A 24,821-nucleotide genomic window follows, 5' to 3' on the forward strand; every position below is an offset into this window, starting at 1 on the left:
TTAAGAAACCAAACAAAATGAAATTTTATTGTTTAGTGATGCATCTATAAAACAACAAAAACATGGAAATGATCAACACTAAGTTGAGGTAATGGTTACCTTGTCGAGGCACAAAGATGAGACTAAGGGAAGAGTATATAGATGGGCCATAAGGTCTGTAGGTAATATTCTAGTTTTTAAGTAGAATGGTGTGGGATCAAGTGTGTGTTTTTTTTAAACAGCTGTATTGAGTTATAATTTAAATACTATGAAATTCACCCATTGCAAGTATATAATTCACTCATAGTTGTGCAGCCATAAACATAGTCTAGTTTTGGAACATTTCCATAGTCTCAGAAAATTCCCTCATAGCCATTTGTAGTCAATCCCTACTCCCACCTTCAGCCCCTGGCAACCACTGATCTACTTTCTGTCTCTAGAGATTTGCAGTTTCTTGTAACGTATAATGGACTCATAGAATGTGTAGTCTTTGTGTTTGGCTTGTTTCACGTATCATGTTTTTGAGGTATATCCATGTTGTAGCATGTGGCAGTAGTTAATTCAGCTGTATCACTGAGTAGTATTTCATTGTATAAATGTTGTTTATTCACCACGTTATAGGCTTGCTATGAACATTTGACGTATGTCTTTGTGTGGATATGTTTTAATTTCTCTTAGGTGGTTACTTAGGAGTGAAATTGCTGGGTTGTATGGTGAATTTATGTCTAACTTTTAAAGAGTCTGTCAAATTGTTTTTCAAAATGACTACCATTTTTCACTCCCACCAGCAATATATGAGAGTTCTAGCTCCTATGCATCCTTATCAACGCTTGATATTATCTCTTGTTTTGATTATAGCCATTCTAGTAGGTATGTAATGTATTTCGTTGTAGATTTAATTTGCATGTTTCTAATAACTGGTGATTTCAGACATCTTTTCGTATGCTTATCAGCCATTCTTGTATCTTCTTGAAATATCTATTCAAATTTTTTGCTCATTTTTGTGTGTTTTCTTATTGATTTGTTTGATTTCTTTATATGTCTGGAAACAAGTCCTCTATCAGATACATGATTTGCAAATACTTTCTTCCAGGCTGTGCCTTGCCTTTTCTTTTTAATTTTTTATTGATACGTAATAGATGTACATATTTTGGGGATGTCTTTTTGGTTTTTTGTGTCTTTTGAAGCACAAAAGTTTTAAATTGTTATCAAGTCCAGTTTGTGACTTTATGGGTTGTACCTTTGGTGTTCATTAAATAAGTCTTTGCCTAACACAAGTCATGATGATTTATTCTAGAGGCTTTATGGTTTTAGTTCTTCCTTTAAGAGTCTGTGATCCATATTTTGAGTTAATTTTTGTGAATTGTGAAGAAAGTCCAAATTTACCTTTTGGCATATGCATAGACACTTCTCCCAGCACAATACTCCTATATCCTTAATAAAATACCTTGACACCTTTTTAAAAAGTAAATTTGATCATAAATATGAAGGCTCGTGTCTAGATTCCCAATTCTGTTCCATTGATCTGTATGTCTATACTTACATAAGCACCACACTGTCTTATTCATTGTATGCTTGGTACCAAATAGGTGTGCAGAATTTGAATTAAACTGAAATTGAATTGACTAGACTTATTATGTTAAATATTTTATGTTCTTACATTTGCCATATTTTAATCTTTTTCTGGTGTATGGGATGTAGTAGTTGATTTATTTTTGCTTTTCTCCCCCCTGTAGTTTGTTATCAATATATCTTTTGAAAAAAATCCCATCTCTAGATCAAAAAGAAACTTTGTGCCTCACTCAAAAATACTTAAGGGACAGAATGCCCTTTGTGATAGGCATGATGTGATGGTAATGGGAGCAACTATCAACAAACAGGGACATTGGCTAGAATTATAATCTCTAGTGATATGAAATCCAGAGGCTGATTAGTTGCTAGCAGTATGTTATTCCTTCCAGAGAAGCTCAGCAGTGTTTTTAGCATTTCTGTATTTATTGCTGTAAAATAAAATCTTACAAGAATATACTGGAACTATTTTATGAAGCAGTAATTTTAGAGTTATGCCTGTATCCCTTAGCAATCGCACATGCATTCTTAAGGCCATAATTACTTGGGGAGGAAATAATACTTGCTCTATCAACTTCTCATGATGTTTATGAAATTCAAATAAGGTAATGTTTGTTTAAGTGCTTTGCAAGATATAAAGTGCTGTACAATCATTTTTAATGTCATTCATATAGTAAGCACTGGTATACAAATAAATGTTTTTTCAAACACTTTACTTTCTAAGATAATGTGAAGTGAAAAGTATGAACAATTATTGAACCTTGGGGTCATTTGCCCACAAATACAATTGTGAATAGCTGTAGTTCAAGAATGTGGGGACAGGCATGGTGGCTCACACCTGTAATCCTAGCACTTTGGGAGGCTGAGGCGGGTGGATCACGTGAGGTCAGGAGTTTGAGACCTGCTGGCCAACATGGTGAAACCCCATCTCTACTAAAATAAAAAAAAATAAAAACAAAAAAAAACAAGTGGTGGCATGTGCCTGTAATCCCAGCTACTTGGGAGGCTGAGGCACAAGAATCACTTGAACCTAAGGGGTGAGGGTTGTAGTGAGCCGAGATCGGGCCACTGCACTCCAGCCTGGGTGAGAGTGAGACTGTCTCAAAAAAAAAAAAAAAAAAGAATGTGGGACATAGGTGAAACCAATGAGTGAGAGGAATATTTTCTTCAGTCTCTGTCTTCGTAACAGGATGTTGAAGAGGAAATGCTCCTTTTCTTGGAGAATGTAAAATTTCTAATATATAATTGGATAGACAGTGATAAAAATCTTATCTTTTAAAAATCTTCTATTGGCGTGTGGAATTTATATAAAAATTATTTTAAAATGCAATGTAACGTGGGTGCAGTGGCTCATGCCTGTAATCCCAGCACTTTGGGAGGCTGAGGCAGACAGATCACCTGAGGTCAGGAGTTTGAGACGAGCCTGGCCAACATGGTGAAACCCCATCTCTACTAAAAATACAAAATTACCCGCGCATGGTGGCACATGCCTTTAATCCCAGCTACTCAGGAGGCTGAGGTGGGAGAATTGCTTGAACCTGGCCTGGGAGGTAGAGGTTGCAGTGAGCCGAGATCATGCCATTGCACTCCAGCCTGGGCAACAGGAGTGAAACTCCGTCTCAAAAAAAAAAAGCAGTGTAAAAGATTGAGCAACATAAAACTATAATAATCAAGACAGTCTGGTAATGGCATAAGAATAACATTTACAGATTGATAGAATAGGATTAAGAGTTCAGAAACAAACTATTGATTTTGAACAAGAGTCCCAACACAGTTAAAAGGGCAAAAGAATAATCTCAACACACGATGCTGGATATCATCATGCAGAAGAGTGAATTTCGACCCTTTCTTCACACCGTGTACAAAAATTAACTCAAAATGGATCACAGAACTAAACACATGAGCTAAATCTATAAAACTTTTAGAAGAAAATATAGGAGTAAATTTTTGAGTTAAGCAATGGTTTCTTGGATAAAATTGGACTTCATCAAATTTAAAAACTTCAGTGGTACAAAGGATACCATCAAGAATATGCCAAGACAACCCACGAAATAGTAGTAAATGTTTGTAAATCATATTCAATAAGACACAGACATTTAGAATATATAAAGAACTGTTACAACTCAAAAAAACAAGTAACCCAGTTAAAAAATGGGCAAAGGATCTGAGAAGATGTTTCTCCAAAAAGATATACAAATCTTCAATAAGCACACAAAAGGGATGTTCAGCACCATTCGCTGTCAGGGAAATGCAACTGAAAACCGCAATGAGATAGCACTTCACACCCAGTGGCTATCATTAAAAAGGCAGATAACAACAAGTGTTGATGAGAATGTGGAGAAATTGCAACCTACTTGACTGCTGATGGGATTGTAAAATGATGGGCTGCTTTGGAAAATTATCTAGCGATACCTCAAAAGGTTAAACATAGAGTCACCAGCAGTTCTACTCTTAGGTATATATCCAAGAGAACTGAAAATATGTCCACACAAAATCTTGTGCATGAATATTATAGCAGCATAATTCATAATAGCCAAAAAGTAGCAACAACCCAAATGTCTATCAACCAACAAATGGAGAAATAAAATGTAGAATGGGATATTTGGCAATAAAAAGGAATGAAGTGCTGATACAAGCCATATATGGATGAATCTTGAAAATATTTTGCTAAGTCAGAGAAGCCAGTCAAAAGTTCACATATTGGATTATTCCGTATATACAAAATGTCCATAATAGGCAAATCTGTAGAGACGGTAAATAGATTAGTGTTGCCTGGGGCGGGTGGCAGGTATTAGGAGGAAATGGGGAGTGACTGCTAATGTAAAGTTTCTTTTTGGGGTGATGGAATTGTTATATAGTTGATTGGGGTGATGGTTGTACAACTCTGAATATATTAAAAAACCAGTGTCTTGTACACACTAAATGGGTGAGTTGTTCAGTATATAAATAATAGAAATTTAAAAAGCAATATCTAAGTCCAAAAAATATGAAGTACGAAAGGAAATTTCCAAATGTGTCTCTACTGTTTTATCTTCTGCAGATGGAGAAGGATCAAGTCATTGATTGTCTCTTAGCTGTCATTTTTCTTTCTTTTTTTATCCTTCTAGTGGTTGACTAGGTGTACTGAATGCATTTCCCTTCTTGTGGTTGACTAGGTGTATTAAATGCATATCAGTGCATGTCGAATGATAGTAAATCATAATTCATTTTTGACAGGAATTGAGTTCTTCTCAGACTTTATCACATGATGGAGGATTCTTCAATAGACTGGAAGATGATGTTCATAAAATTCTTACTAGAGAAAAACGAAGAGAACAGCTTACAGAATATAATGGAACAGATAATTGTACAGCTCATGAACACAACCAGGCATGTAAAGTAGAAAATTCTCTTAAAATCACAGTGAAATTGAAATGTAATTTTTATTTTTTAAACAAGCAATAGAATCAAATTATGATTGTATAAAGTAGTAGTTTAGGATATGATCTTAGTAATTATCATGCAAACATATTTATATTAAAAAGTATGAAGTATACTCATACTGTATGACTAGTTCATTCATTGATGACTATTTGCTGTGCATGTGCCATAAGCTATGTACTGTTAAGCACTCGTATGAGGGAGTGGAAACACGAAGATGGATAAGACCTTTCTTCCCTTAGACACTCAGAGTTGTGGGGATATGGAGAGGTAGACCTGTAAAAGGATCATCATTCAGCACAAATGAAGACTTTAAGGGAGATATGAACAATAAAAAAGAGGTTTTGAATAGCAAAGGTAATTGATCACTGCTTGGGTGAATTGTGATGGGTATATAAAAAGTGACATTTGGGATGGAGTATGAATAGTGAGGAACTGTAAAAGCTGAGAAATAGAGAAAGACTTTGGGTCTAAGGGAACTGAAAGAACAGACGTCCTGAAATATAAAAGACCCTAGACCAAATGTTTAGGAAACTGAAAAATTCTGCAACTAAGAAGTTTGCAGTTAAGCAAGTGTGGGATGACATGACTGGAGAAATAGACTAGATTTATGTCATAAATGTCTTTTCTGTGAAACTAAGAAGTTAGAATTTTATCCTATACAACAGTGCAAGCTATAGCCCATGAATCAAATCTGGTCAGTGGTCTGTTATAAGGACTGTAAGCTAAGAATGGCATTCATATTTTCAAAATACTACTTAAAAAGAAAAAAGAGCCTGGCACGGTGGCTCACGCCTGTAATCCCAGGAACTTGGGAGGCTGAAACAGGCAGATCACTTGAGGCCACTCAAGACCAACCTGGCCAACATGGCAAAACCTCATCTCTACTAAAAATACAAAAATTAACCAAGCATGGTGGCACATGCCTATAATCTCAGCTACTTGGTAGGCCGAGACACGAGAATTGCTTGAACCCAGGAGGTGGGGTTGCAGTGAGCCAAGATCGTGCAACTGCACTCCAGTCTGGGTGACAGAGCAAGACTGTGTTTAAAATTAAATAAATAATTTTAAAAATTAAAAAAGAAAGAGAATATGGCTGGGTGCTGTGGCTCACGCCTGTAATCCCAGCACTTTTGGGAGACTGAGGCTGGCGAATCACTTGAGGTCAGGAGTTCGAGACCAGCTTGGCCAACATGGTGAAACCCTGTCTCCACTAAAAATAAAAACAAAAATAACTGAGCATTGTGGAGGGCGCCTGTAGTCCCAGCTACTCGGAAGGCTGAGGAGGAGAATCATTTGAACCCAGGAGGTGGAGATTGCAGTGAGCCAAGATCACACCACTGCACTTTAGCCTGGATGACAGAGCAAGACTCCGTCTCAAAAAAAACAAAGAATATGTGACAGAGACTTTATAAAACCCATAAAGTCTAAGATGTTTGTTGTTGGGCCCTTTACAGAAAAAGTTTGCCAGCCTCTGCTACAAACCAGTGTTACCCAAAATATATTATCTGAGGGAGAAAAGGATGCTTTCTCTCCTCATACCCCAGTCCTGGATATATGGGACCAGGAAGAGGTGAGACCTACTCCAAGATCCTCACTGCCACATCTTAAATTCCATCATACAGAGAAAGTGTGTTACCTCTCAGAGCTCTATGTCTGCATTTATTTTTATCACCAAAACCACTAGTCTCTTACTTCGTCTTAACTATGAACCTGTTCTTTACCCTATATTGACCTCCAATCCGTCAATTCTCCTAGCTTGAAACTTGTAGTAATTTCACTAATGTCCCCATGAACACTTTACCCTTACTTCCTTAATTTTCTGTGATTCCTTTCTTGCCAGTTTGTAGCATTGGCTCTCACAATATTGTCTACCTTGCCTGTTTTAATTCTCCAGCCACCAGGTGTTTAAAAAGTATTTTTAAAAACACTGCTAATGTTCTCATCTGAAAATCAGTACTATGTAACTTTTGCCATAGTCTCAGTTCTACTTAACAGTCCTTTGATTGATCTCTTTCTAAATTTGACAGATTCCTATGATAGCCATTCCAAATTCAAAGAATCTGGTTCCCATCTGTTTCCATCTTTTCCTCTCTTCAATGGATGTTATCTCTTTGTTTACTACAAAGACTGGTAAATTCAGTCTTACAGCAAATTAATACCATCTATTAATATGTGTGTTATACGGTATACAGAAGAAGCTTTAAGAACTTTTTACTCTAATGCAGCAATAAGATTTGTTTATAAATAACACTATTTCTTATGGAAAATCTATTTTTGACTCAGTAGTGGGGAATCCTTGCCTACCCTGACGTACTCGTGAGGTTCTTTCTGGCATTGAATTAAATTTAATGTTTTCTTATCTTTTCTCGACTTCCAAATTTTATGTACAATCCAGGCGTATTAGTCCATTCTCATGCTGCTATGAAGAAATACCCAAGACTGGGTAATTTATCAAGGAAAGAGGCTTAATTGACTCACAGTTCCACTTGGCTGGGGAGGCCTCAGGAAACTTACAATCATGGTAGAAAGCACCTCTTCACAGGGTGGCAGGAGAGAGAATGAGTGCCGAGTGAAGGGGGAAGCCCCTTAAAGACCATTAGGTCTCATGAGTATTCACTCACTATCACAAGACCAGTATGGGGGAAGCCACCCCAATAATTCAGTTATCCCCACCTGGTCCCACCCTGGACTCATGGGAATTACAATTCAAGATGACATTCAGGTGGGGACACAGCCCAACCGTATCATTCTGCCCTTGGCCCCTCCCAAGTTTCATGTCCTCACATTTCAAAACACAATCATGCCTTCCCAACAGTCTTCCGAAGTCTTAACTCATTCCACGATTAACCCAAAAGTCCAAGTCCAAAGTTTCATCTGAGATAAGGCAAGTCCCTTCTGCCTCTGAGCCTATAAAGTCAAAAGCAAGTTAGTTACTTCCTAGATACAATGGGAGTACAGGCATTGGGTAAATACGCCCATTCCAAATGGGAGAAATTGGCCAAAACAGAGGGGCTACAGGCCCCATGCAAGTCTGAAATCCAAAAGGGCAGTCATTAAACCTTAAAGTTCCGAAATGATCTCCTTTGACTCCACATATCGCATCCACGTCTTGCTGATGTAAGAGATGGGCTCCCACGGTGTTGGGCAGCTCTGCCCCTGTGGCTTTTCAGGGTACAGCTTCCACTTACTGGCTGCTTTCACGGCTGGTGTTGAGTGTCTGCAGCTTTTCCGGTGCAAACCGTGGGTGGATCTACCATTCTGGGAGCTGGAGGACAGTGGTCCCTTCTCATAGCTCTGCTAGGCAGTACCCCAATAGGGACTCTGTGGGGGCTCTTGACCCCACATTTCCCTTCCACACTGCCCTAGCAGAGGTTCTCCATGAGGGCTCTGCCCCTGTAGCACACCTCTCTACCTGGACATCCAGGAGTTTCCATACATCCTCTGAAATCTAGGCAGAGGTTCCCAAATCTCAGTTCTTCTCTTCTGTGCACCCACAGGACCAACATCATGTAGAAGCTGCCAAGGCTTGGGGCTTGCACCCTCTGAAGCAAAAGTCTGAGCTGTACCTTGGCCCCATTTAGCCATGGCTGGAGCAACTGGGACACGGGGCACCAAGTCCGTAGGCTGCACACAGCGGAGGGGCCCTGGACCCAGCCCAGAAAACCAATTTTCCCTCCTAGGCTTCCAGGCCTGTGATGGGAGGGGCTTCTGTGAAGGTCTCTGAACATGCCTTGGAGACATTTTCCCCATTGTCTTGGTGATTAGCATTTGGCTCCTCCTCACTTGTGCGGTAGACTTGAATTTCTACTCAGAAAATGGGTTTTTCTTTTCTACTGCATTGTCAGGCTGCAAATTTTCTGAACTTTTATGCTCTGTCACCTTTTGAATGCTTTGCTGCTTAGAAATTTCTTTCACCAGATAACCCTAAATCACCTCTCTGAAGCTCAAAATTCCACAGATCTCTAGGGCAGGGGCAAAAAGCCACCAGTTTCTTTGCTAAAGCATAGCAAGAATGACCTTTACCAGTTCCCAACAAGTTCCTCATCTCCATCTGAGACCATCTCAGCCTGGACTTCATTGTCATTCAACAAGTCTCTAGGAAGTTCCAGATTTTCCCACATTTTCTTGTCTTCTGAACCCTCCAAAGTGTTCCAGCCTCTGCCTGTTACCCAGTTCCAAAGTCATATCCACATTTTCAGGTATCTTTATAGCAGCCCCTGACTCTCTGTGGTACCAATTTACTGTATTAGTCCATTCACACACTGCTATGAAGAAATACCTGAGATTGGGTAATTTATAAAGAAAAGAGGTTTGACTCACAGTTCTGCATGGCTAGGGAGGCCTCAGGAGGCTTACAATCATGGTGGAAGGTACCTTTTCACAGGGTGGCAGAAGACAGAATGAGTGCTGAGCAGAGTGGAAGCCCCTTAGGAAACCATCAGATCTTGTGAGAACTCACTCAGTAACCGGAGAGCAGTATGGGGGAAACTTCCCTCTCCACCTAGTTTCACCTTGACACTTGGGGATTATTACAATTCAAGATGAGATTTGGGTGGGGACAGAACCAAACCATATCACCAAGCAACAGTGTTAATTAACATTTACGGTTAGCATATTCACTTCTTCCTTTTTCATTGATTATGATTTTCCTTTTTCATTATGATTTTCCCCTTTGTAGTATCTTCTTTTTTAAAGCCACCTGAGATCATTTTTGGATAGAAGGAATGATATTTGTATATTTCAGCACATACTTAGGTTCCTCAAGGCTTTTATAGAACAAAGTTGGGTATATAACTTTATATTAACAAGTTTAAATAATTAAGTAGCAGTATGATTTAAACCGAAGTGATAGTGTGACATAGTGGAAAGAGAACAGACTTTGAAATCAGTTTTATCGATTATTACATTGGGATGAAATTACCTGCCTTTCTTACACTATTAGGAAAGTTAAAGATTATGATTTAAAATGTTTAGCAGAACATGTTTTCCACAGTATGCACTTAATAGATAATTATTTTTGTACAAGCAAAAAATGGTGAGCCCCAGAAAAGATACACTGTTAAAATGCTATAGTAATTCACAGGAAAGGAGATCAGAGATGGCTTTGTGAGGAGAAAATAGCATTTGGATTAGGAATTTAGAGTAGAATTTGGGTTTTCTTTGCTTTTTTAAAAAAAATTTTAATTTTTGTGGCTACATAGTAGGTATATATATTTATGGGTTCCAAGAGATGTTTTGATACAGGCATGCAATGCTTACATAATCACATCTTGTAAGCATTTATCCTTTGTGTTACAAGCAATCCAATGATACTATTTTAGTTATTTTTAAATGTACAATTAAATTATTGACTAATAGTCATCCTGTTGTGCTATCAAATACTAGGTCTTGTTCATTCTTTCTAATTTTTTTGTACCAATTAACTATCCCAACCACCTGCCCACTCCCTCACTGCCTTTCCCAGCCTCTAGTAACCATCCTTCTACTTTGTAACTCCACTAGTTCAGTTGTTTTGAATTTTAGATCTCATAAATAAGTGAGAACATGTGATGTTTGCCTTTCTGTGTCTGGCTTATTTCACTTAGCATATGACCTCCAGTTCCACCCATGTTGTTGCAAATAACAAGATCTTTTTTTATGGATGAAGAGTACTCCATCGTGTATAAATACCACATTTTCTTTATTCATTCATCTGTTGATGTACACTTAGGTTGCTTCCAAATCTTGGCTGTTATAAACAGTGCTGTGATAAACATGGGAGTGCAGATAGCTATTCAGTATACTGATTTCCTTTCTTTTGGGTATATACCCAGCAGGATTGTTGGATCATGTAGTAGCTCCAGTTTTATTTGATTTTTGTATATGGCAAGAAATAGGTGTCTAGTTTCATTCTTCTGCATATGGATATCCAGTTTTCCCAGCGCCATTTATTGAAGAGACTGTCTTTTCCTCAGTGTATATTCTTGACACCTTTGCCAAAAGTGAGTTCACTGTAGGTGTGTGGATTTGTTTCTGGGTTCTCTGTTCTGTTCCATTGGTCTGTGTGTGTGTGTTTATGCCAGTACCTTGTTATTTGGTTACTATAGCTCTGTAGTATAATTTGAAGTCAGGTAACATGATTCCTTCAGTTTTCTTCTTTTTGCTTAAGATATCTTTGGCTAGTGTGTCTTTTGTGGTTTCATATATATTTTAGGATTGTTTTTTCTATTTCTGTGAAGAATGTCATTGGTATTTTGATAGGGATTGCATTGAATCTGTAGATTGCTTTGGGTGGTATCGACATTTTAACAATATTGGTTCTTCTAACCCATGAACATGGAATATCTTTCCATTTTGTCATCTCTTCTTCAGTTTTGTTCATCAGTGTTTTATAGTTTTCATTATGGAGATCTTGTTTGGTTAATTCCTAGGTATTTATTTTTATTTATGGCTATTGTAAATGGGAGTAAATGGGTTACTTTTGTTGATTTTTTTTTTTCAGATTGTTCTCTGTTGGCCTGTAGAAATGCTACTGATTTTTCAAGGTTGATTTTGTATCCTGCAACTTTACTGAATTTATCAGTTCTAATAGTTTTTTTGTGGAGCCTTTAGGTTTTTCCAAATATAAAGTGATACTATCTGCAGACAAGGATAATTTGACTTCTTCCTTTCCAATTTAGATGCCCTTTATTTCTTTCTGTTGTCTAATTGTTCTAGCTAGGACTTCCAGTACTACGTTGAATAACAGGGTGAAAGTGGGCATCCTTGTCTTGTTCCAGATCTTAGAGGAAAGGCTTTCAGTTTTTCCCCATCCAGTATATTACTTTCTGTGGGTTTATTGTGTATGGCTTTTATTATGTTGAGGTATATTCCTTCTATACCCAGTTTTTTGAAGGTTTTTATCATGAAGGGATGTTGAATTTTATCAAATGCTTTTTCAGCATCAATTGAAATGATCATGTGGTTTTTGTCCTTCATTTTGTTGATATGATGTATCACATTGATTGATTTGCATATGCTGAACCAGCCTTGCATTCCTGGGATAAATCCCACTTGGTCATAATGAATGATCTTTTTAATGTGTTGTTGAATTCAGTATTTTTTCAGGATTTTTTGCATCAATATTCATCAGAGATATTGGTCCCTAGTTTTCTTTTTTTGATGTTTCTTTGTCTGGTTTTGGTATCAGGGTAATACTGGCCTCATAGAAGGAGTTTGGAAATATTCCCTCCTCCTCTTTTGTCAGAATAATTTGAGTAGGATTGGTATTAATTCCTTAAGTGTTTGGTAGAATTCAGCAGTGAAGCTGAATTGGATCCTGGGCTTTTCTTTACTGGAAGACTTTTTATTATGGCTTCAATCTTATTATTGGTCTGTTCGATTTTGGATTTCTTCATGGTTCAATCTTGGTAGGTTGTGTGTGTCTAGGAATTTGTCCATTTTCTCTAGATTTTCCAATTTATTGGCATATAGTTGCTCATAGTAGCCACTAATGATCCTTTGAATTTCTGTAGTATTAGTTGTAATGCCTCTTTTTTATCTCTGTTTTATTTGGATCTTCTCTTTTTCTTGATGTGGTTAAAGGTTTGTCAATTTTAGTTTTTCTTTTTTTGATGTTTTTTGTTTTAATTTTTTAATTTTTTGTGTTTTTTTTCAAGTTTAATTTTTCAAAAAATCAACTTTTGGATTCCTTCTTCAATTTCATTTACTTCTTTTGTATTGCTTTCTTCATTTTAGTTTCATTTATTTCTGCTCTGATGTTTATTATTTCTTTTCTTCTAATTTTGTGTTTGGTTTGCTCTTGCTTTTCTAGTTCTTTAACATTAATTGTTAGGTTGTTTATTTGAAGTTTTTCTTCTTTTTTGATGTAGGCACTTATAACTATAAATTTCCCTCTTAGTACTGCATTTATTGTATTCCATAGCTTTTGGTGTGTTATTTCCATTATCATTTGTTTCAAGAAATTTTTCAGTTTCCTTCTTAATTTCTTCATTGACCCACTGATCATTCAGGAGGATATTGTTTAATTTCCATGTATTTGTATAGTTTCTAAAATTCCTTTTGTCCTTGATTTGTAGCTTTATTTCATTGTGGTCAGAAAAGATGCTTGATGTTATTTCAATTTTGTTAATGTTTTAGGACTTGTTTTGTGACCTAACATAGAGTCCTTGAGAATGATCTGTGTGCTGAAGAAAAGAATGTGTATTCTGCAGCTGTCGGATGAAAATTTCTGTCAATATCTATTAGGTCCATTTGGTTTATAGTGCAGATTAAGTCCATTGTTTCTTTGTTGATTTTCTTACTAGAAGATCTGTCCAATGCTGAAAGTGGAGTGTTGAAGTCACCAGCTATTACTGTATTGGGGCCCATCTCTCTCTTTAGCTCTAATAATATTTCCTTTATATATCTGGGTGCTCCAGTGTTGGGTGCATATGTATTTAAAATTGTTATATCTTCTTGCTGAACTGACTCCTTTATCATTATATAGTGACCTTCTTTGCTTCTTATGGTTCTTGTCTTGAAATCTATTTTGTCTGATATTAATATAGCTACTCCTGCTCTTTTTTGGTTTCCCTTGGCATGGAATATCTCTTTTCATCCCTTTATTTTCAGTCTATGTATGTCTTCATAGGTGAAATATGTTTCTTGTAGGCAACAGATCATTGGGTCTTATTTTTTAATCCATTCAGCCATTCTATAAAGACAATAGAATTTGAACATGCAGAGATGAAGAAGAAGAAACTGGGATGCCTTGAGTAAAAGTATGGAGGTAATGAAGTATAAACCAGTTTAATTAAAATAGAAGGTTCATAGAGGAATGTAATATAAATTTGGTAAGTTAAGTTGGAAAAGATTGTGGCGAATTTAAAGTCTGGTTTATAATTTAGTCAGCAGACATTAAAGAATTTTTGAAGGTTTTGGAGCAGAAAGCAAAGTTTATTACAGTAATATTAATTTCACTGCAGTGCCTAGGAAAAAACCGAAGGAAGGTAAAGACTACTAATTATTAGGAAGGATATAGAACAGCATTAACATACTACTAGTGGGGAATGTAAATTGGTCTAACCATTTTGGAAAACAATTTGGCATTCACTTTTAAAGTTGAAGATAATGGGCATGACCTTATGTTCTAGAAATTCTACTCCTAGATTAAACCCTGAAGACATGTCCAAAAAAAATGTTCAAAACTCAGTTGTTTGTAATAGCAAACAAATAGGAGAAGTGAATAAGTTGTAGTTATACATAGCAACATGGATGCATATCAAGAGCATAGCATTTAATGAAAAACACAAGTCACCAAATAATAATTTGATGACATTCATATAAATTTTTTTTAAATAACCCTGTCTCTACCAAAAAAAAATTATCCAGGTGTGTTGGCATGCACCAGTAGTTTCAGCTACTCAGAAGGCTGAGGTGGGAGGATTGATTGAACCTGAGAAGTCAAGGCTGCATAGAGCTGTGATCATGCCACTGCCTTCCAGCCTGGGCATTGAAGCAAGACCCTGTCTCAAAAAAATAAATAAAAATTAAAAATAGAAATTTAATACATTACTCAGGGCTTCATGCACATGTAGTAAAATACTTTAACAAAGGAAAAGAATGACAAAATCTGTAATCATGGATATCCTCAGGAGAGGAGGGAAAAGGGGTATGATTGGGGAGAGGCATATGGGGGCTGCCAAGGTATTGGTAATGTTCAAATTCTTAATCTGCTTTTTGGTTTATTTTTCTTTTTATCTAATGTGTCATACATAAAATTCTTTTGCATATGTGAAATTTTTCATAAATTAAAAAATTAGAAGTTTTTCATAGCTTTCATTAAGTGTAAAGGAGAGAAAAGAGGATTCATGCCATTTAAAGAATTCTCCACTTCTCTTTCTGTATATACTTCTTTCCTCTACCCAGTGTGCTCCTTTCTCAGAGAGAGAAAGCTCTTCTGCTTTCCAAGGTTAAAATCCTTTTTAACTGTGCATACATTAACATATTAGGCATTTTTAAAGGTGAAAAGTAAACCAACCCTAAGTCTGTCTTTCAGTTTTTTTTTTTTTTTTTTTTTTTTTTTGGGAGATGGAGTCTGTCTCCTGGCTGGAGTTCTGTAACGCTATCTTGGCTCACTACAACCTTCACCTCCTGGGTTCAAGCAATGCTCCTGCCTCAGCCTCCCAAGTAACTGGGATTACTGGCATGCACCACCATGCCCAGCTAATTTATTATTTATTTATTTATTTATTTAGTAGAGACAGGGTTTTGCCATGTTGGCCAGGCTGGTCTCGAACTTCTGACCTCAAGTGATCTGCCTGCCTCAGCCTCCCAAATTGATGAGATTATAGGCATGAGCCACTGTGTCCAGCCTAGTTTCAGTTTTGAATAGTGTTTTTCTAGGAAAATGCCTAGATGCATAGGTATTTTAAAATAATTACAACAATAATGAATCTAGTTTTCTAACCCCTTTTGTAAACCAGGTGTTATATCCTGCCAAATCAACATGCTGTAAGTTGCTTGGTATTTGCCCTATTATTGAACATTGTTTAGAATTGATGGCTTGATACTCACTGATCATACATTTAATTTTTTGGTGGATCATTTCCTTGGAATAGATTTTTTAAGATAGTAATTGAATCAAAGGATATAAGCCTCTGTGTTGCTCTTGGTGCATTCAACATATTGTCTTCTAGCAGCAGGATGTGAGATTACTAATTTCTCCATAACTGCACCAGCGCTAGGTAGATCAGTCATCCCTGATCCTGTCCCCTCTTGTGGCCTTCGGGGCTCTGTTTTATTAATGACCCTTGTGGCATATTCCATCCTGTTGTTTGATGGATACCTTAGTCTCACTGTGTTCAAACCCAGGCTCATCATCTTCCTCTCCATACCAAGCATTTGGCTTGACTTCTGTCATTTCAGTTTTTGGTTTCCTCGTTTTATCTAGATATCCAGATTCTACACTTTTATTTTTCACTTTTCTGTTTTTCAAGATTTTTAGAGTTTTAAATCTTTGAAACATTTTTCAGATCTTTGTTTCCATTCTTACCAACATTTCTCTAATTTAGGCTCTCATTATCTCTTACTGGCATTATTTCAGTAATCTAACCAATCTTTCTGTTTCTTGCCTTTAATGCCGTATAATGTGTTACACCCTGCTAACTAATGCCTTTTTATAAGTCATTACTTCCATCATGCCATGCTGTGCCCTTAAACTTCAGTGTCTGTTGAATTAAGTACAGTGTCCTTGACCTGACACCTAAAGTCCTTAGGCTGTGCTTTTCAAACTGAGTTTCCCAGTCCATTCAATAGGTCCTAAAATCAGTTTTGTAGATTGCTACCAAAAAAATGGGACAGGAGAAAGTGTCAGAATATGTGACACCTATTTATATTTTGAGAAATTTGTTTCTATGTGTTCATGTGTCTGTGTGTCTGTATAAAACATTCCTATCATAGGTCACTGTCAAATAAGTTCGAAAACATTGTTATACAGGATATCCTTAACTTAATTAACTTTAGCTGTTTGTACTCTTCCAATTTTTATTCTAGCTGGAGCAGACCACTCCTGTCACAGAATGCTGGGTATGTCCCAGCTTTATTCAAGGTTCATTTCATTCATTTCACATGCCATCTCCTCCCAGAAGCTCTCTGTCACTGCCCCAGCTGAACCCCAAACCTGAGACACAGAAAACCTGGATATAATTTTCCTTTTTCTGTACCCCATAGCATTTTGTTTTTCTTATGGCACATTTCACACTGCACATTTTCCCTGTCATTTTTAATAGATTACAGATCCCTTGTCAGCATAGACTTTATCTTGTACATCTTTTCATCCTCATTTTAGTATAATATTTTCTACTTAGAAGATACTTTTTAAAAGGTACTACGCCGGGCGCAGTGGCTCACGCCTGTAATCCCAGCACTTTGGGAGGCCGGGGCGGGCGGATCACGAGGTCAGGAGATTGAGACCATCCTGGCTAAAACGGTGAAACCCCATCTCTACTAAAAATACAAAAAATTAGCCAGGCGTGGTGGCGGGCGGCTGTAGTCCCAGCTACTCGGGAGGCTGAGGCAGGAGAATGGCGTGAACTCAGGAGGCGGAGCTTGCAGTGAGCTGAAATTGTGCCACTGCACTCCAGCCTGGGCGACAGAGCGAGACTCCGTCTCAAAAAAAAAAAAAAAAAAGGTATTTATTGAAATGTAGGACTTCATTGAAAATGAGTATACATTAAAACAATACGACTTTGTTTTAAAAAGTAGTATCTCTTGTAGAAATTTTAGGAACTACTGATAAGTAAAATGAAGAAATGATAATGGCAAAAATAAGTATTTGAGGGTTTGTTATGTATATGCCAGGCACTGTGTTAAATACTTAAAATGCATGATCTCATTTGATTATTAACAACTAACTATGAAGTTGGTGGGTATCATTATCATCCCCAGTTTTCAGATGTAGTGGGAGAAAAATGACCCTAATCTCATTCACCTAGAGAAAACTACTACAGTACTGATAATTTGGTGTGGTCTTACTATGGATGTATTCTTTCTCCCTCATTAATGTAGAAACTGTTAGATGGACCACTTTTTCAGTTAAATACAAATGGTGAGCATTCAGGACATTAATTCTTTTTGTTTTCTTTCTTTTTTTTTTTTTTTTTTTTTGAGATGGAGTCTCACTGTGTCGCCCAGGGTGGAGTGCAGTGGCGCAATCTCAGCTCACTGCAACCTTCGTCCTCCAGGTTCAAGCCATCCTTGTGCCTCAGCCTCTCGAGTGTCTGGGATTACAGGCATGTGCCACCACACTCAGCTAATTTTTGTATTTTTAGTAGAGGATCACCATGTTGGCCAGGCTGGTCTCAAACTCCCAACCTCTGGTGATCTGCTCACCTTGGCCTCCCAAAGTGCTGAGATTACAGGCATGAGCCACTGTGCCTGGGACATTAATTCTTATACATGAAATAATTCAGTTTATAGGTAAATTGCCTCCAATTACACTAAGAAAAAAAAAAATTTTTAATGTACCAGTTAGGCTGGGTGCGGTGGGTCACGCCTGTAATCCCAGCACTTTGGGAGGCCGAGGCAGGTGGATCGCCTGAGATCGGGAGTTCAAGACCAGCCTGGCCAACATGGTGAAACCCTGTCTCTAGTAAAAATACAAAAATTAGCCAGGAGTGGTGGCAGGCGCCTGTAATCCCAGCTACTTGGGAGACTGAGGCAGGAGAATCGCTTGAACCCAAGAGACGGAGGTTGCAGTGAGCTGAGATCACACCACTGTACTCTAGCCTGGGAGATAAGATGGAGACTTCGTCTCAAAAAAAAAAAAAAAGTACCAGTTTGATAAAACCTGGATTTGCTTACTAGTGAGATTGTACTTTTTTTCATATTTGTTGGTCATATGTCTGTCATATTGGTTGCAATTTATTTTGTTTTTCCTTTACCTTTTTATTTTGTTACAGTGGTTTTTTTTTTTTTGAGATCTTTCATCAAATCACATCTATCAATCTTTTCCATTTTTCCTCTTTTTTTGATGTCAATTTCAGAAGGGCTTCTTATTCAAAGATGATAATCATATTCATCAAGATTTCTAAAAATACTTATATGGTTTATTTTTATTCAAAAGTAAAACAGTATTATTCCATGATTATTTACTCAGTATAAAATAATTTTGATAAAAGGAGATTTTAAACAATAAAGTAAAATCTTTGATAACCCCATGTTCACGACAGTTAAAGTTTTGGTGTATGTTCTTCCAGAATTTTTTCTTTGCACACATTACAACTTTGGAATCATGCAAATATTATTTTATAGCTCTATATCACCATTTTTAGTGACTTAGTTTTTAGTTTTTGAATTTGCTATATATTTAACCTGTATCCTATTGTTTGGCATTTAAATTGATGTCCAGTTTTTTGTTGTGACAAATCTACAATGAACTCTTTTCATAGATACTTCCCCACCTCATTTATCTATTGGAGATAAATTCCTAGAGGTGAGATTCCAGAACTTAATAGTAATATATTTCTAATTTTGACCTACTCACCTCATTGCTTAAACTAGAAACTTAGATTGTAGTGTTCATCTTCCTCACCTGCCACATTCTTTCAACCTTTCATCAAATGCTACCTCCAGATTATTTCTCAAATATACTTCTCTCTATTTATACTGCTTTCACCCTAATCCAAAGCATAGTCTTATTTGACCTGGGGTTAGAGTAGTAATTAAAGGATCTTTCCAGCTGTCTTACCTCACTCCCTTTCATTTCCACACAGCATGAAAAGGGATCCTTTATAAACATAGGTCTCACACAGTCAAATCTAACCTAGCAGTCCTGTTCAAAATCCTTCACTGCTTTGTATTTTACTCAGAATAATGTGCAGACTGTTCTTACGGCTTACGGCTTACAAGGCCCTCCAGGATCAGGTCTCTACTGGCTTTTCCAAAGTCATCTTGTACCATCTTCCCCCTCACTATCTTACCATACTGGCTTATTTTTTTCTTCAAATTCTCCAGGCCCGTCCTTCCTGCAAGGCCTTTAAACATACTGTTCTTTCTACCTGGAAAGCTCTCACTTCCCCTTTTTACTTAGCCAGCTCCTACCCATCACACAAGGTTCAATTTAAGTGTCACCAGTTGAGAGCTTTACTAATCTAGAAAAGAAACACAGAATCTTTTCAGTTCTGTTCACCATGGTGTACCCAGCTCCTAGAAGTTAGATGCTCAGTGAGTATTTGTAGAGTACTACATTGATGTTGCCACATTACTCCTTAGATAAATAGAACCATTTATATTCTCATCAAAAGTATGACTTTGGGGTGATTTTTTTTTTACACTAAATTTGTTTATTTTGGTATATGGTGCAAGATGACAGGGATTTAACCTGATTTTTCCCAGTTAGCCATTTGTCCTATAACCTACCATTATTCTGTAATTCAGCATTTTCTCACTTTTTAAAAGTATCATCCTTACATTACAATAAATTCTTGTATCTGAAGTCTCTTTCTGGATTTCTTTTCTGGTATGTTGTTCTATCAACCTAGGTTCCATGATTTTATTTATTTTGCCTTATATAATTCTTCATCAAATTAACTTTTTGTTTGCTTCTATCCTGAATTCTCCAGATGAAGTCTTATTATCTTTTTAAGTTCTGAAGAACAACATCCTATTGGGATTTCTATTGAAATGTTATTGAACTTACAAAGTAACCTGTAGCCTTCCTATTTACAAACCATACTTTGTTCCATGTCATTTTCAAGATTTTATAAATTTCTTAGTGTTGGTCCTGATCACTTCTTAGTTTTATTGTTCTGGTTAGTTTTTCTTGCTGTTGTGAGGAAATTATTTTTCTATTATGTCTTCTACCTGTTAATTGCTAATATAACGAAAAGCTATTTATTTTAGTTTTTGTATTTTTTATTTATTTTGTATTTTTAGTCATTTTTTGAATTTTTGAATTTTTAAGATAGACTAATAACAACTTGTCACAGAGCACTTTTAATATGTTTGTTCCAGGATAGAAATATCCTTTGAAAGCTCTGATATTGTTTGTCAGTATGTTTGGGTTAATTGTAAATACTTCCTTGCTTGCATTGTATGTATTAGGATTATATAATTGAGTAAAAGTAGAAATGTAGTCAGCAGCATAAGGTGGCCTCAGAAAATTAAGGTCAGAATTTTTCCCCTTAAACTTTTCACAAAGGAATATTATAAACCAGGATTAGCAGAATAATCAAAGTCCTAAAGTGTTGTTTCTCTCTTTTCAGGAAGTGGTTCTGAAAGATGGAAGAATTGAAAGACTAAAGTTAGAGCTTGAAAGGAAAGATGCTGAAATCCAGAAGCTGAAAAATGTAATCACTCAGTGGGAGGTTTGTGTCCATTTACTGTTGTTAAAGAAAATAATTCTATAAATTTTCACGTTTTCTGTTTTTCTTATATGTAAATATGTTTAATACGCAATCATGGGAATAGTCATTCTATTTTTTATGTTCTTAAACTCTTCGATTAATGGTTTAAAGTCTGAATGATTATTTATTTATTTATTTATTTATGTTGTTGTTGTTGTTGTTGTTGTTTGAGATGGAGTCTCATTCTGTTGCTCAGGCTGGAGTGCAATGGCATGATCTCAGCTCAGTGCAACCTCCGCCTGGGTTCAAGCTATTCTCCTGCCCTGAGTAGCTGGGATTACAAGCATGAGCCACCATGCCCGGTTGGCCGGGCTGGTCACGAACTCCTGGCCTCAAGAGATCCGCCCACCCCAGCCTCCCAAAGTGCTGGGATTACAGGCGTGAGCTACCATGCCTGGTTGTATTTTGTTTTTTAAAAATCCACTTTATTGTGGTATAGTTTTCACATAGTATAATTTATTTTTGTTGTTGTAAAATACATGTAACATAACCATTTAAAGTGTACAGTTCAGTGGGGCATTAAGTACCTTTACACAGTATTGTGTAACCGTCACCACTGTCTATTTCCAGAACTTTTTCATCATCCCAGGCTGAAACTCTTAACCCACAAAGAACTCCCCATTCTCATTTTCCACACCCCGGTAACCTCTAATTTCTATGGATTTGCCTATTCTAGGTACCACATGTAAGTGGAATCATACAGTGTTTATCCTCTTACGTGTGGCGTATTCACTTAGCATAATGTGGTTTTTTTGTTTGGTTGGTTTTTGTGAGACAGAGTCTCGCTCTGCTGCCCGGGCTGGAGTGAGTGGCACAGTGGCTCACCACAACCTCCACCTCCCGGGTTCAAGCAATTCTTCTGCCTCAGCCTCCCAAGTAGCTGGGACTACAGGTTCGTGCCACCATGCCCGCGCCACCATGCCTGGCTAATTTTTGCATTTTTAGTAGAGACGGGGTTTCACTGTGTTGACCAGGCTGGTCTCGAACTCCTTACCTTGTGATCTGCTCACTTCAGCCTCTCAGGGTGTTGTGATTACAGGCATGAGCCACTGTGCCTGGCCTAGCATAATGTTTTTAAGGTTCATCCACGTTGTAGCATGTGTCAGAATTTCATCACGTATTATAGCTGAATAATTTTTCATTGTGTGTATATATTTTGTTTACTGGTGCATAAGTATCTGAGTCCTTGCTTTCAGTTCTTTTGGGTGTGTACATACCTAAGAGTGGAATTGCTGGATTATATAATTCCACGTTTAACTTTTCGAGGAACTGCCAAACTTCCATGGCACCCGTGTCATTGTACATTCCCACCAGGAGTGAACAAAGGTTCCAATTTCTCCACATCCTTTCCAGCACTTGTGATGTATACAATGTATTTTTAACTACAAATTGTACCTCTCCCCTTAGGTTTTTTTTTTTAAAATCTATTTTTTAAATCCGTTATTCATATCAAGTATCATTCCTTTTTACTAATATGAATTCACTCAACAATTATTTATTGAGTGCCTATAATGTGCCAGATACTTTTTGCGCCCTGTGTATGTGGTAGTGAAAAAAAATAAATCAAGTTCCAGCCCTGATGGTTCTTACATTTCCCTTCTTCTTCTACGCATGCCTTTAAGAATCATCCCTACTAAAACTTTTTTTGACTGCACCCATTCATTTACCTTAGCTTTTCATTTACATTTCCCTTTGCTTTTGTTGTACTAGACACAGGGAATACAAAGATGAGTTAGCAAGAAGCTTATAGATTAATGGGGAAGATAAACATGTAAATAGTTTCAGTACAGTGTAGGATATGACAGAGTGCTCCAGAAGAACAGACAAAGGAATGAATGAGTTGCTGCTATCAAAAATTGGTAAGGATCTCATAGAAAAGATGATTTTTCCAGGTAGAGAGAATTGTGTGTACAAAGGCGTGGGAATATGATGGAAGGTACATTGTGGCTGACATTCAGAGAAATAGGAAACTAGAAGTTGAGATTGCAGATATGAGTTGGGTTCAGAATTTGAAGGCATTTGGATTTTAGAGAGGTCTTTAGGCCGGGTGCGGTGGCTCACACCTGTTAATTCCAGCACTTTGGGAGGCCGGGGCAGGCAGATCACGAGGTCAGGAGATCAAGACCATCCAGGCTAACATGATGAAACCCTGTCTCTACTAAAAATATGAAAAATTAGCCAGGCTTGGTGGCACGCACCTGTAGTCCCAGCTACTTGGAATGCTGAGGCAGGAGAATCGCTTGAACCTGGAAGGCGGAGGTTGCAGTGAGCTAAGATCGTGCCATGCACTCCAGCCTGGGTGACAGAGCGAGACTCCATCTCGAAAAAATAAATAAAATAAAATAAAATAAAATAAAATAGGGCATTAAAAATCTTTAGAAGGTAAGTGACATGATAATTATTAAGTACCTGGCACGTTACAAGCATTGAATAAATAATTTTTATGTGAATTAATATTAGTCAAAGACGAATACTTGAGATGAATAATAGATTAAAAAATAGATTTTTTTTTCTAAGATTTCAAAAGAATTTATGTAGCAGGCTGACCTTTTCATGTTGCCACAATTCCATGGCTTTTGTTCTTATAAACACGTGAGGACATTGCAAAGAAAATAGTGGAAACTTATAAATTAAAGGTTCTTCAATATTGATCAGGCTGTAACATCTAATTAACATTTTCAAGGCTTTCATTTCCCTTAGATGAGTGGCAGGCCCTGACTGGCAGCCACAAGACAGCTCATGAACATGATTACAGCAAAGTAATTTGCCTTTGTTAGATACAGACTTTCAGTAATAGTGTTCACTTGGCTTAATAAAGTTAAGCACCACTTATCATCTGTACTTCATTTTGCTCCTTTCCATCGTATAGTGTGTTGGCTGTTCTGTTCTTTTTTTTATGATTATTATACTTTAAGTTTTAGGGTACATGTGCACAATGTGCAGGTTTGTTACATATGTATCCATGTGCCATGTTGGTGTGCTGCACCATTAACTCATCATTTAGCATTAGGTATATCTCCTAATGCTGTCCCTCCCCCCTCCCCCCACCCCACAACAGTCCCCGGAGTGTGATGTTCCCCTTCGTGTGTCCATATGTTCTCATTGTTCAATTCCCACCTATGAGTGAGAACATGCGGTGTTTGGTTTTTTGTCCTTGCAATAGTTTACTGAGAATGATGGTTTCTAGTTTCATCCATGTTCCTACAAAGGACATGAACTCATCAGTTTTTATGGCCGCATAGTATTCCGTGGTGTATATGTGCCACATTTTCTTAATCCAGTCTGTCGTTGTTGGACATTTGGGTTAGTTCCAAGTCTTTGCTATTGTGAATAGTGCCGCAATAAACATACGTGTGCATGTGTCTTTATAGCAGCATGATTCTAATTAAACTAAAGAGCTTCTGCATAGCAAAATAAACTACCATCAGAGTGAACAGGCAACCTACAAAATGGAAGAAAATTTTCGCAACCGACTCATCTGACAAAGGACTAATATCCAGAATCTACAATGAACTCAAACAAATTTACAAGAAAAAAACAAACAACCCCATCAAAAAGTGGGCGAAGGACATGAACAGACACTTCTGAAAAGAAGACATTTATGCAGCCAAAAAACATGAAAAAATGCTCATCATCACTGGCCATCAGAGAAATGCAAATCAAAACCACAATGAGATACCATCTCACACCAGTTAGAATGGCGATCATTAAAAAGTCAGGAAACAACAGGTGCTGGAGAGGATGTGGAGAAATAGGAACACTTTTACACTGTTGGTGGGACTGTAAACTAGTTCAACCACTGTGGAAGTCAGTGTGGCGATTCCTCAGGGATCTAGAACTAGAAATACCATTTGACCCAGCTATCCCATTACTGGGTATATACCTAAAAAATAGATTTTTTAAAAAGCCTAAGGGAGGAGATAAGATTTGTGGTTTAAAATAAAATGTATACATAACAAGTGCTGGCAAGGATATCGAGAAATT

The 24,821-nt window shown here is 37.2% G+C and overlaps 1 protein-coding gene across 3 annotated transcripts in view; it reads left to right on the top strand.

Moving 5' to 3' along the window:
* The window catches only part of GKAP1 (G kinase anchoring protein 1), a 79,576-nt gene that overhangs the window by 43,036 nt on the left and 11,719 nt on the right, over nt 1-24,821 (top strand). The window contains exons 8-9 of one of the 3 annotated variants that reach the window (XM_055272125.2): nt 4,765-4,921; nt 20,701-20,798. In XM_055272125.2, coding sequence (XP_055128100.1) covers nt 4,765-4,921; nt 20,701-20,798 — 255 coding nt within the window. Of the gene's footprint in view, nt 1-4,764; nt 4,922-20,696; nt 20,799-24,821 lie in introns of all 3 variants that reach the window. The other 2 variants (XM_055272126.2, XM_055272127.2) reach the window with 2 other exon arrangements.

Source organism: Symphalangus syndactylus, chromosome 3 (assembly GCF_028878055.3).
Source record: "Symphalangus syndactylus isolate Jambi chromosome 3, NHGRI_mSymSyn1-v2.1_pri, whole genome shotgun sequence".
Taxonomy (NCBI): Eukaryota; Metazoa; Chordata; class Mammalia; order Primates; family Hylobatidae; genus Symphalangus; species Symphalangus syndactylus.